General features: G+C 38.4%; 1 protein-coding gene across 7 annotated transcripts in view; it reads right to left on the reverse strand.

Annotated features, from left to right (window-relative positions):
* Positions 1–12,627, reverse strand: part of JMJD1C (jumonji domain containing 1C) — a 162,269-nt gene that overhangs the window by 28,784 nt on the left and 120,858 nt on the right. For all 7 annotated transcript variants that reach the window (XM_006759387.2, XM_015561092.1, XM_015561093.1 and 4 more), the window contains 3 exons: positions 10,358–10,530; positions 6,802–9,005; positions 1,709–1,910 (listed from right to left, as the gene is read on the reverse strand). In XM_006759387.2, coding sequence (XP_006759450.2) covers positions 1,709–1,910; positions 6,802–9,005; positions 10,358–10,530 — 2,579 coding nt within the window. The remainder of the gene's footprint in view (positions 1–1,708; positions 1,911–6,801; positions 9,006–10,357; positions 10,531–12,627) is intronic.

Consider the following 12,627-nt stretch of genomic DNA (forward strand, 5'->3'; position numbering starts at 1 on the left):
GATGGTCAGTGTGTGTCATAGTGACCAGTCATTCCCAGTGGTTCTGCTGTTAGGGTCAATTTGCATATTACCCTTTTATTATATAGGATGGGAGATGGCAACGTAACCACAAAACGATGTACAGAGGACTGTCTGCATTTGTTGTCAGTAGCGATCAGTATTCACGGTTTCACCTGGTTTTAGAAGCTAATAATACACCACACCTTCCTGATCCCACCAAACGCAGAGCATTGTCTGCTTTCCAAAGCGATTTGGCATTGTAGTTGATGTTGATGGTTGACCTGGATCAACCCATGATTTTGTGCATTTGGGATTTTCAAAATAAATCCACGTTTCATCGCCAGTCACAATTCGATGCAAAAGACTTTCTTTTGTGCCGCTGAAGCAACATTTTACTTATGACTTTGTTTTCCATTTGTCTTTTGTTCAGTTGATGTCGTCTTTCAAATCGAAATCACTTTTAAAGCGTTTAAACCAGTGTTCACAAGTATCTTGAGATGGAGCATGTTCACCATAAGCTTCCCAAAGTATATGATAACTTTCAGCAGCACTTTTCTTCAAAATAATGAATTAAAACTTCCCGTAAATGCTTTTTTTGGCACAAAATTCGACATTTTTAAGTGTAAAAATACCTATGATGTTAACACCTTCAGAAAATTTGACATATGAAGTTTTGAGGCTTGCTCTCAATACAACAAAATCGCATACATATCAAATCGCATACATATCAACATATGTGTAACTCCATCTATTGAAAAAATCCGCATTATTAACCAGTACACCTGGTAAATTGGTTTTATGTTTACACTACAAAACTTGTGAAATGATACTAATAATTCCTTTCTGTCATATTGTAACTTATAATTTTATAGCTACATATGGTTAACAAGATAAAAGTACGGGTATTCCAAAGTAACGCACTGACTTTAATATCTACATTATTTACCTAGATTTATACACTATTTTGATTGTTGGCTAATGCACAGATATAAATGCGACATTGTTTTGGCCAAAGTATAAGCTAGTAAATATTTAAAAAATCTTTATATCACACAAACTGCTGTTTCCTATCCCTTTCTAGAAAAAATACTAAACATTTCTCATTAGGGAAGAATAAATCTTAGTAGAGAAAGGCCATGAATACATATAGCAATGTAAATAGGAATTTAGTCCAATAATTAGCCATTGTTAAATTCAGTACTAAAGAAGTTTTAATATCCTCTATAATAATCCTATATAATAAAAGGCTAATATGCAAATCAACTGAACTCCCAGTCGCTATGACGTGCACTGACCACGAGGGGGCAGATGCTCATCACAGGAGCTTCCCCTGGTGGTCAGTGAGTTCCCCAGGGGGAGTGCCGCTCAGCCAGAAGCCCTGAGCTGGGCTCACAGCTGGTGAGTGCAGTGGTGGTGGTGGTGGTGGTGGGAGCCTCTCCTGCCTCTGCTGCAGGTAGGCAGTAAGGAGCGAGGGCTCCCGAACTGCGAGAGCCCCGGACTGTGAGAGGGATCCCAGACTGCGAGAGGGCGCAGGCGGGGCTGAGGGACCCACCCCCCGAAGTGTACAAATTTTATGCACCGGGCCTCTAGTTCTTCTACAATGTTTCAGGAACAAGGCGGCTCCTGTCTCCAAATGGGATCCTCAGAATGTATAATTTCCAATATCCAATAAACGTGCTTTCCCACAATTACATATTTTTTCACTTACCGTCTAAAGTAGTAAAATCTACAAAATACTGGTGAATGGGTTGGTTCTTCTTCTTTTTTACTCCGAATAAGTCTACATTCTCGGCACTTTTGCAAATTAGGCCCTATCTCACAGCAGGAGTCATCCTGTAAAAAGGATTCCCCAGTTTGCTTCAGTTTCTTGACTTTACGCCAATCTTTTAATACTGAACGAGGGATGCCAGCTGTAAAACCAGTAGGAAAGTATTAGCAAGATACTTTAGAAAGGTATACTCCTTGAGATAAGATTCAAGTCAATTATACAATTGTGATAACATATTAAGATTGTAGAAAAGCAAAGAGATTACAGTTATACTCTTAATAGCTAGAAAGTCCAGAGCAACACTTTATATTTATTTTGTTAGTATTCTACTAACCAAATGAATTCTTCTGCCAGTATACTCTAAATGTAGATCTGAGTAAATTCTCTAGCTGATTTGTAAAGCTAAAAATACAGCACTTATACACAAAAAATTTCGCATATGTAGAAGGAAGCTCCTTTAACATCCACAGAAAGAACATAAAGACTAAAAGTTACTCCCTCTGTCCCATAATAATAGTAGCAAGTGAATATTTAAATGGGAATTATTGGCGAATGCAGCTGTAAGTTATGTTGTAGTGCAAAATTGCGAAGCCTTCAATCAAAATTAATGTTTCATGACATCTGTCATTTGTTTTGACACATCTTTCAATTTTTAGGTTAATCTAATTATTACGAATTAGAGGCCTGGTGCACAAAAATCTGTGCACTCGGGGGGGAGGGAGGTCGCTCAGCCCGGCCTGTGCCCTGCGGAGAAAAACTTGAAAAACTTAGACATATTCCTCTTAGCAGAAGAGGCACCATATTAGCCTTTGATAATATTTCTCCCAAAATACTGGATAATACGTTTCTGTCACTTCAACAAGTTACGCTGGAAGCAATGAACAATGATGGCTCCAATAATTTTAAGCTCACGCATATAGGGAAAGCAAAGCTTTGCAGCCAAGGGATCCTACCTACAAGTTTAAAATGCAGTAACGAGATTATTGAAAAATCCAGAAACTATCTGAACACTCAAAATAAAAATTAGGAGTACTATTTTTAGTTTATTGTTTAATCTAGTTTTTTGATAATAAATGTTGTGTTCTATATTTACTTTCTTTTGCTACTATTATGGGACAGAAGGAGTAATACTTTTAGGAACAACAAGCATACTTAAGTTTTTGTGTGTTTTTAAAAAATCCTCATCCAAGGATATTTTTTCCATTGATTTTTAGACAGAATAGAAGGGAGTGAGGAGGGGAGGAGAGAGAGAGAGAGCGGGACATGGCATGTGAGGGACATATCAGTTGGTTGTTTCTCACATGCGCCCCTACCGATGCTGAGAAACCTGCACCCCAGGTCCATGTCCTTGACCAGGAATTGAATCCACGACCCTTCAGTCCACAGGTCGATGCTCTAACCATTGAACCAAACCAGCCAGGACAACATACTTAATTTTTGCAATAATCTGATTCTCAAAAGTGTGGTTCATTAAGTCAAGAAACTGGTGATTTTGTAATACCAATATTTAGGAGAAGAGGCACTAAGTTATTCTTCCTAATAGCTCTCCCCTTATTATAAGGTCCTCCATTTGTTATCAATGTATTGGTGGAAACAGCATCTTGTAGAAAAAGAATTGAAAGGAAAAAAAAAAAAGCCAACATTAATTAGCTATCTTTTTTTATCATGACAGAAAAAAGGGTACCACAACCCTAAAGAAAAATAAAACTGCAGAAAAAATATAACCTTATTATATTATATATTGCTGATCCACCATTTTTATTAACTTAACCTAATTGTTGTAATAAACACTGGCTCAAGTAATCAATTATCTGTAGAGCAGGAAGAACTCAAAACATTATATTATATACTAATTAAAGCCTGCCTACTTGCCTATTAAATTTTTACAAATCTATTAATTTAAAGGCAACCTATGTTGGGATAAGCAGTATTTGCTGATTCTTACGTGCTTTTACTGCCCATATGCATAATGTAACTATACATCAGAAATGAGATTTACATAGTTTACTATTTCTATCATAGTAAAGAAATAAATTTGATTTCCTATCCTTATGCTTTCTAATCATGCCTATTTTGTGAATCAGAGGCAGTACAACTATTCTGAGACTATATACTTCTTGCAGAAACCTGTAGCAGAACTCTTGTCCTGAGTTCCCACTACTGCTTACCTGTTAACCTCTACTGTAGGCAGTACAAAGCAAGACCACACATCTTAATATAGGAAGTATTGTGTTTAAACTCCAGGACAGCACATTTAAAATCAGCATGTCATTGAGCACTTCTACGATTGATGCCAGATTCTTTACAAGTTCTCCTCTCTTCTATCTCTAATTTAGAGCAAGGAGCAATTTGACTTAATCCACTAGATAGAGAAATGCATGTGTGTGCACATATACCACTCATGGAATAAAATGTTTTCCAAAGGCTTGTATAAAAGGTTTGTTATTTCCTCCACTGTATATAAGACAGATTTGTCCTATGGCCTGAATAAAATATTCAGAGCTTTAAGAAGTCAGAATAAACAACAGAAATGCTACACTGCTGATACATTTTTATTTGGTACACTTGCTTCCAATCATTTAACTTTTTTTTCACTTATTACATTAGAATAAACTAAGTGCAATCTACTTTTATTCTGACTGGAAAATAACTATTAACCAATATGCTTTCTTTTTGTTGCATAACAACAAAAAGAGGATATTTTTTCCATTTTTTTTCTTTTTAGAGAGAGTGGGAAGGAGGGAGAGAGAGGCAGAGAGAGAGAGAGAGAGAAAGAAACATCCATACCAGAGAGACACATTGATCTGTTGTCTCCCCTAACATGCCCTGACCAGGAGAGCTCAAACCCTCGACCCTTAGGCGTGCAGGCTAACAATCTAACCTCTTAGCCACATCAGCCAGGGCCCAATATGCTTTTACATTCCAAGTAATGGAACAGTTCAGAGTATGGATAATCATACTTTTTTGAACAACTTAGATAGTAAAGACACAAAGATCCAGGTCATAAGAACAGTTTTTTGTATTATAATTTTGATTATACTTAAGCCACTGATTTTGTGCATCACAGGACTTAGATATATTTAAATTTGATTGGCAATTTCAGTTCATAAAATGGTTGTGTTTAAAGGTACATTATCTACTCAGGTTGAGAAATTAGACTTATAAATTCCCAATTTAGAGAACTGTTTTAGATAGCCCAGAATAATAGCAAATCAACTCTGCCCATAATTAAAAGATGGCATTTAACAGTCATGCATTTTATTTTGGACTTGGGAATAAATGGGACTTAACATAGCCTCTCTAATACTAAGTGGGGGAGATTTCACTAAGCATAACAAGTTGAGGTGGAGATAATGCTGAGTCCAGCCTTTGTCTTAGAATTCTTACATGGGAAACAAGTACATTCAATCTCAAAATAAAACCAGAATATGTACTTCATTAAGAGTTAATTTTATAAATTTAATTTCATTAAGAGTTTTCTATGTGTTAAAACCTGGAAGGTTCCTATTTTTGTTTTTTGTATGTTTAATTTAAGTATTTGACTACCTAACACCAAAGTAAATGTTATATGAAGGAAGAGAAACAATATTGATCACACTAAGCCTCTTAAGAATTAATTGGGGGAATTAACTAGAACACAGGAGAAAGAAAAAGCAATACTATACAATCCAATACTCAAATGGCAAGTATTCTGTGTTATCTATTTCCCTATCTTTCTTTTTTCTGACTATATTTGCATTTCAGTCTCTCAGCCTCTCTGTCTCTAATTGAGCTAATTTTCCTTTCTTCTCTCTCTTTCCGACTGTCCTTCCTTTTCTATGATTCCATTCTCCTGTTTTTCTCTCCTTCACTTTGCCTCTGATTTCCACTCAGGCATGTGGGAAAACCTCATTCAGTGAAAAGACCCAAATAAGAGCCTTCGAGCATCCAAATGCTTGTGAAAAGAACTTCTTGAATGTCCACATTGTCACAGATATTTCATATACTGTATGTGGGTTAATACAAGAATACAGTGAGACTATTAAGTGCTTTCTGCATTGTGCAACATACCAAAATATAAATAAGCAAACTGAGAAAAACTATTATGAGAGTAAAAACATATAGAAACACTTTATAGTGAATATTATTAGTATCACTTATTTTGCTGTTGTAGCCACAAATGAAACAAACACCAGCTTTGGAATTTTTACTTATTATGCATGTTCTTCTTGAATACAGAAAACCATAATGACCCTCACACCCCACTTTTAACTTTTACCCATTGTTAAGAACTGCTTGAATGAGGAGCATTATTAAATAGAAGATAATTTCAGTACATTTTTAATTTTGTCATCAGTGAGAGAAGTGTTAAGAGGCCACATCCACAGTACTCTGAATTCTCTTCTAAATATGTGACTTAGCCCAGCCAACGTGGTTCAGTGGTTAAGCATTGACTTATGAACCAAAAGGTCACATTTCACTTCCTGATCAGGAGACATGCCTGGGTTGCAGGCTGGATCCCCAGTGTTGGGTGTGCAGGAGGCAGCTAATCAATGATTTTCTCTCATCATTGAGGTTTCTATCTTGCTCTCCCTCTCCCTCTCTGAAATCAATAAAAATATCTTTTTTAAAATGTGACTTAAAATATATGTAAATAGGATTTCTTTTTCAACTATGTGTATCTTGTTATAGGTAAATACTTAATATTTGAAATCCACTTCTGATGTGGCAGCTATAAATACATTTTGACAGTTTTTAGAAATGTTCAAAATACTGAGTAACTGCTAGATTACACATTAATTTTTTGTCAGTATAAGTGCTAGGTAAAACATATTTCTAGAAGGCTCTTCAAAACGGAGAGATACATCTTCTCTCATTTCCTCTTATAGAATACTTATGAAATGTAGAAATGAGCTCAGTGAGCACATACATAATACCATACAAATAAAGTCAAAAGATGCTTTTAAGCTCACTAGTCTTTAGAAAACCACACAATTATTCCAAGAACATACAGCATATTTTATCTGAGATGTTAGAAAAATAAATTTACTTACCACTACTATTGCTCTGCAACTTCAATTTACTTTTTTCTTTGGCACTCCTGCTGAGAACCCCATTGGGTTTTAAATCTTCCTCTATTTCACCTTTTCTTTTCTGCAAATCATTTTGCTTCTTTTTATAAGTTGGCTTAGGTTGCCTTTTAGTCCTTTGTTCTGACTTGCTTTCACTTTCATCTGAGTCTCCACTTTCAGAACCAGATTCATAAGTTCTTTTGGCTTTTCTCCTATTGACTTTATCATCTTTTACGTATTTATCAACTATGATCTTACTATCTACACTATTTTGTATATCATTAGATGTAGAGGCTATTAAATTAACAGAACATGGCTTAATAATTTCTGAAACAGAATTCCCTGAATTTTCTGTTTTACTAGTATTTTTATCTTCTTCTGAATGTCTAGTAAGCCAGGCTTTTTTAAGTTTAGTATGGTAGTTTGGTTGATTTGTCTGGGATGCTTGCCCATTTCCTACAGAGTTTGCTTTGTTTATTGTATTACAGACTACAGTGGTATCCAAGACAAGGGAGGCTGAAGATGTCTGAGTTTTCACAGCATTAGGCTCAGTCTCACTAGCATTACTACTTTTATATTGAGCTGCTGCCAATGCTGCCTTGTGCTTTTTTAAGTGAATAAAATCAGTTGTGCCTGAGAACCCAGAGCTGGGCTGAACAGCACTTCCTGTTTTACTACTGGCTGGTGTAACTGGAGCTGTGGTGCTGACCTTGCATTCCTGTGTGTGAGCCACTGTATGACTGACACTTTTTGAAGAGGTGCAGTCTGAGGATTTAGAGGGCAAAATGGTATTTGATAAAGAGTAGATTATTCCGGAACCACTCCAGCTGGAAACACTGGTGGTAGTGGCAGCAGATGTGAATATATCCATTTTGGTGTTACACATTGTATTTACAGCAGACACAACTGAACTGGGAACACTGCCCTGTGAGGCTGCCTGAAAGTTTTTTGCAGATTTTATGTGAGCACTGTCTGAATTCACACTTGGCAAAATTATTCTTCCAATTTCTCCAGCTTCTGCTGGTTTGAGACAATCTGTTTGATTTGCCTCAGCTGAAGATCTTTCGCTAACTCGATCTTTGGATGTTAACTGCATTGCTGGCACACTGTCAAGTTTTGTACTGGAAGGTGGACGTACAATGACAGATGCCATAGCAGCTTGTGACTTTCCGCTGCTTTTCTCTACATGCCATTCAGCTTTCTCTTTGCTGGGGTTATTATTAGATTTCCACATTTCTGTCAAACTCTGTTCAGAAGAACTCTTAAAATTTGCCTGAGATTCTTTTGGCTCAGGAATTAGAGTTGGAGGCTTTTGTGATTCTTGAACTTTCCCACCAGCATTTACAGGCATCACTGGAGTTAAAGTTGGAGGGGAAAGGCTACTATAGCTGCTTTCCTTTCTATCCAGGCTGTGATGAATTGGTGGATGAAATACTGGTGCTCTATGTAAAGCAGGCATACTCCGAAGTGTATTTGTAGAAGAAACTGTCAAATGGGTAGGACTTCTACAATCATTTCTGAAGGTTGTTACTGAATGAGAAGCAATTTGATGGGAAAGGTGTTCTGGTATTTTGCCTACTAAACCTTCAGTTTCCGGTTGGTGTTTAATCAAAGGTGGTGGCTTTGAAAGAGATGATATAAATGAAGTTAGAGTTTGAGGATTAGTGGCGGCTACAAGGGTATTATTCTGTTTTTCAGTGTAAATATTTGAAACTTCTTTGGATGGGTATGACCTTGGTGGTTCATTTACCACACTATTAGACAATGTAGTGAAATAGTTACTTTGGGGCAAACTCTGAGGCACTGAGTGCTTCATTTTATAAAGATCTGATACTGAGCATTCCATATCTTTGTCTTGTTTGATGACATGGCTTTTAGGGCTAGAAGATGACGATGCTACTCTGGAATAATTCTCTCTCTCACCCTCAAGCCCCTTGATTTTAGTTGTAAATGGAGCAACATCAATACTTTCTTGAAGAATTCGGCGGTGTTCCTCCTTATATTTGTTTAGTCTCTCTCCAGTCTCCTGGGGTGGTCTCTGTAATGGATTCATCACAGGATCCACAAAATGTCTATGCAAGTGACCATCTTTTCCAGTCTGTGACCTGGTTAGCTCCAGGTCATTTTTTGCTGATGTAGATGTAATAGAACGTAATGGTTCAATGAAAGCTTTCCTCTCCAATTCTCTGTAAAGAAAATACACAACGACATGGTGTCAGATAGGTACTAGTTTTATTGGGGTGATCATTTCATAAATCGTATAAATGTCTAATCACTGGGTTGGGGGTGTGCGATCTGAAACTAATAGTGCACACATCAACTATAATGGAAAAGTAAAAAATTATCTTAAAAATAAACAAAGGTTTCTGTAACCACTTTTTCTTGTATGATATAACGATAGCTTCTATGCAATATAATCTACCCTAATAAAAGAGAAACATGCAAATTGCCCGCCCCTCTGCTATGCCCAAGCCACGCCCACCAGTCCATCAGAGCGACTATATGCAAATTAACCCAACCAAGATGGCGGCTGGCAGCCACAGAACTGGAGCAAGCAGGAGGCTTGGTTGCCTGGGCGATGGAGGAAGCCAAGCTTCCCACCTGCCCTGAGCCAGCTGTGGCCTCTGCTCATTGGCAAAAAAGTTTCAATTATAGAAGACAAATAACTCCCAGATACCTGCTTCCAGCACGCCTCCACTGGGAGCGTGGGTGGCTGGGGGTTGTGGCCAGCCTGCTACCAGCCCCCTATCCTATATAATAAAAGGGTAATATGCAAATTGATCCTAACAGCAGAACCACTGGGAATGACTGGTCACGATGACACACACTGACCATCAGGGGGCAGATGCTCAATGCAGGAGCCCCACTCTGGTGGTCAGTGTGCTCCCACAGGGGGGGAACTCTGCTCAGCCACAAGCCAGGCTGACGGCTGCCAGTACAGAGGTGGTGTGTGAACCTCTCCTGCCTCCTCAGCAGCGCTAAGGATGTCTGACTGCAGCTTAGGCCTGCTCCCCGCTGGCAAGTGGACATACCCCGAGGAATCCTGGGTTGCCAGAGAAATGTCTGACTGCCAGCTTAGGCACAATCGCCCGGGGAGTGGGTCTAAGCTAGCAGGTGGTCATCCCCTCAGGGGTCCCAGACTGTGAGAGGGCACAGGCCGGGCCGAGGGACTCCCCGGCGTGCACAAATTTTTGTGCACCAGGCCTCTAGTCTATAATAATAAAAGCATAATATGCTAATTAGATCAGATGACCTTGCCGATGAAGACAGGGCTGCGAGGGAAGCCCGGGTCCTGGAGGGAAGAAAGGCCTACTCTTGCGCGAATTTTGTGCATCTAGTTCTATTATACAAGTGAAACACGATTTTCCATGTATTCTAAAATTATCAAGTAAATTATAGAGTGTATCAAAACTGAAAGAATAGTACTTATTCAAATCCCAGTTTTAAGAGATTAACTTAAAATAACTTGCTTAGAAAATGAATTAAAAAAATGATAAAAGACAAGGCATTTGTAAGTTTTAAGCATTGGTGAACTTACTCTTTATGATGGTCTACTAAACTTTTTGCCAATGGTGGACTGGAATGTGTTGTAATTTTAAGAGGCCGATGAGGCTCTGCACTGGAAGGTCTGACAGGAATGTGACTAAGTAATCCAATACCATCTGCTGAGGTCACAGGGGTGGGTTGATGTAACCAAGAGCTGGGAGAATTCTATTTAAGAAAAAAAGTCAGACTTCAGTTACTAGGAAAAGCTAAAAACAATGTCACAGTAGTACTAAAATAATGATATACTTATGAAGCATGTGACTTTTTCTAAATTCACCTAATGAGAAATATTCAGACAAGTAACCAAAATAATTATATGAATATTTCCATATGTCAAAAGTAACCAGCATTAAACTAGTAATTTCTAGAAATTTATTTTATTGAATGCAGATTTTGAAAGTATTGCCTTTAACGTATATAGAGAACACAGCTTATAAGATTGCCTAAGATTCTATTAAAAGAATATACCGCTAATAAAAAACGTCAGGATTTGTTATTCCTAAAATACATTTCATCACAAACAGAAATTATAATCAAGTTCATTTGCCAATTTTGTCATGAAAACAATAAACAAATTACGTTTTTAACACATTGTATGTGGGAAACGTATTTATACGTTCTACCAGTGTAGTAGAGCGCGGGACACGTATTAATACGTTTTTTGTAGACTAGCGGTAGAATGCAGGTAACATATAAATACGTAAACTAAAGTTATTGTAATTTTACTGAACTTTGCCATTTGCGCAAAAAATTAGCAAAAATGGCCCGCGCCACCTGTTAGCGCACGATAAAAACTACCCGCAAACAATGTTAAGACTCAATTATACTCCATTTCACTATAAGCTGTCAGCTGTTGCGCCATTAAACTTGGACATGTGGAGGTATAAAAAAGTTATTTTTTGGAGGACAACCAAGATGGCAGCATAGGTAAGCACCTGTAATTGCTGCCTCTCACAACCACATCAAAACTCCAAGTAAAAGACAAAACAAATATCATCAAGAACCACGGGAAAGCTGATTGAGCGGAAGTTCTACAACTAGAAGGCAAGAAAAAGGCGCATTGAGACTGGTAAGAGGTGTGGAGATGCGGAAGTGCATAGGTACGAAGGCGCGTGCGAAATGGGCTGGCAACTGGGTGCACTGTTGTTTTTTTCAATCGGGAGGGAGACACAAGCTCCCGATTGCTCTGAAGTCCAGTACCAGGTGAGACTCTGGGGACCCAGACTCATACGGGGAGAAACTGGACTATCTGACATCGGGCCGGAATGCAAGGGCCACTTTCTCTCAGAGGTGCTTGCAGCAATCACTGTTCCTGCACAGGGTTGCGGGACACAGAGACCCGGGGACTTCCTGGGGCAGGGCTGACTGGCAGCCATTGCTCTTTGCTCTGCCCCAGTGACTCCCTGAGACCCTGCCCCACCCAATTTACAACCCCACCCAAGCTGTGCGCAGATTTTGCATATGAATGGCCTGTCATTTTGCAACCTAAAACCTAACAAACTGCAGTTGGGTCAGAGAGCTCCAAAGCTTCTAAAAGAAGGCCTAAGGCCCTGCAGCAGCAGCCTGCATTCCTTCACAGCTGGGCCTCATCTGGGCTTTTTTTTGTTTCTATTTGCATTGAAGCTTTTTTTCAATCCCTTCACTCTCATCCTGTGTGAGTCTTTTGTTCTGAGTTGGGTCTCTTGTAGATAGCACATAAGTGGGTCACATATTTGAATCCATTCAGTTATCCTAGGTCTTTTGACTGGAGCATTTAACCCTTTTACATTTAAGGTTATTGTTTGATAGGTACTTATTTATTGCCATTTTAACTCTGTACCTATGTTTCTTTCTCTTTCTCTTTCTTCTCATTAACCTATTTGAAGAAATAATGACATAAAACTTCCCCTACTTGGTGAAAGAAATAGACTTACAAGTCCAGAAACTGCAGAGAACCCCAAACAAGAGGAATCAAAAGAGGCCCACACCAAGACACATCATAATTAAAATGCCAAGGGCAAAAGACAAAGAGATAATCTTAAAAGCAGCAAGAGAAAAAGGTTAGTTACCTATACAAGGGAGTACCCATACGACTGTCAGCTGATTTCTCAACAGAAACTATGCAGGCCAGAAGGGAGTAGCAAGGAATATTCAAAGTGATGACTTGCAAGAACCTACAACCAAGATTACTCTACCCAGCAAAGCTATCATTCAGAATTGAAGGTCAGATAAAGAGCTGTGCAGATAAGAAAAAACTAAAGGAGTTCATCACTACCAAACCAG

This window comes from Myotis davidii, unplaced genomic scaffold (assembly GCF_000327345.1).
Source record: "Myotis davidii unplaced genomic scaffold, ASM32734v1 scaffold655, whole genome shotgun sequence".
In the NCBI taxonomy this organism is placed as follows: Eukaryota; Metazoa; Chordata; class Mammalia; order Chiroptera; family Vespertilionidae; genus Myotis; species Myotis davidii.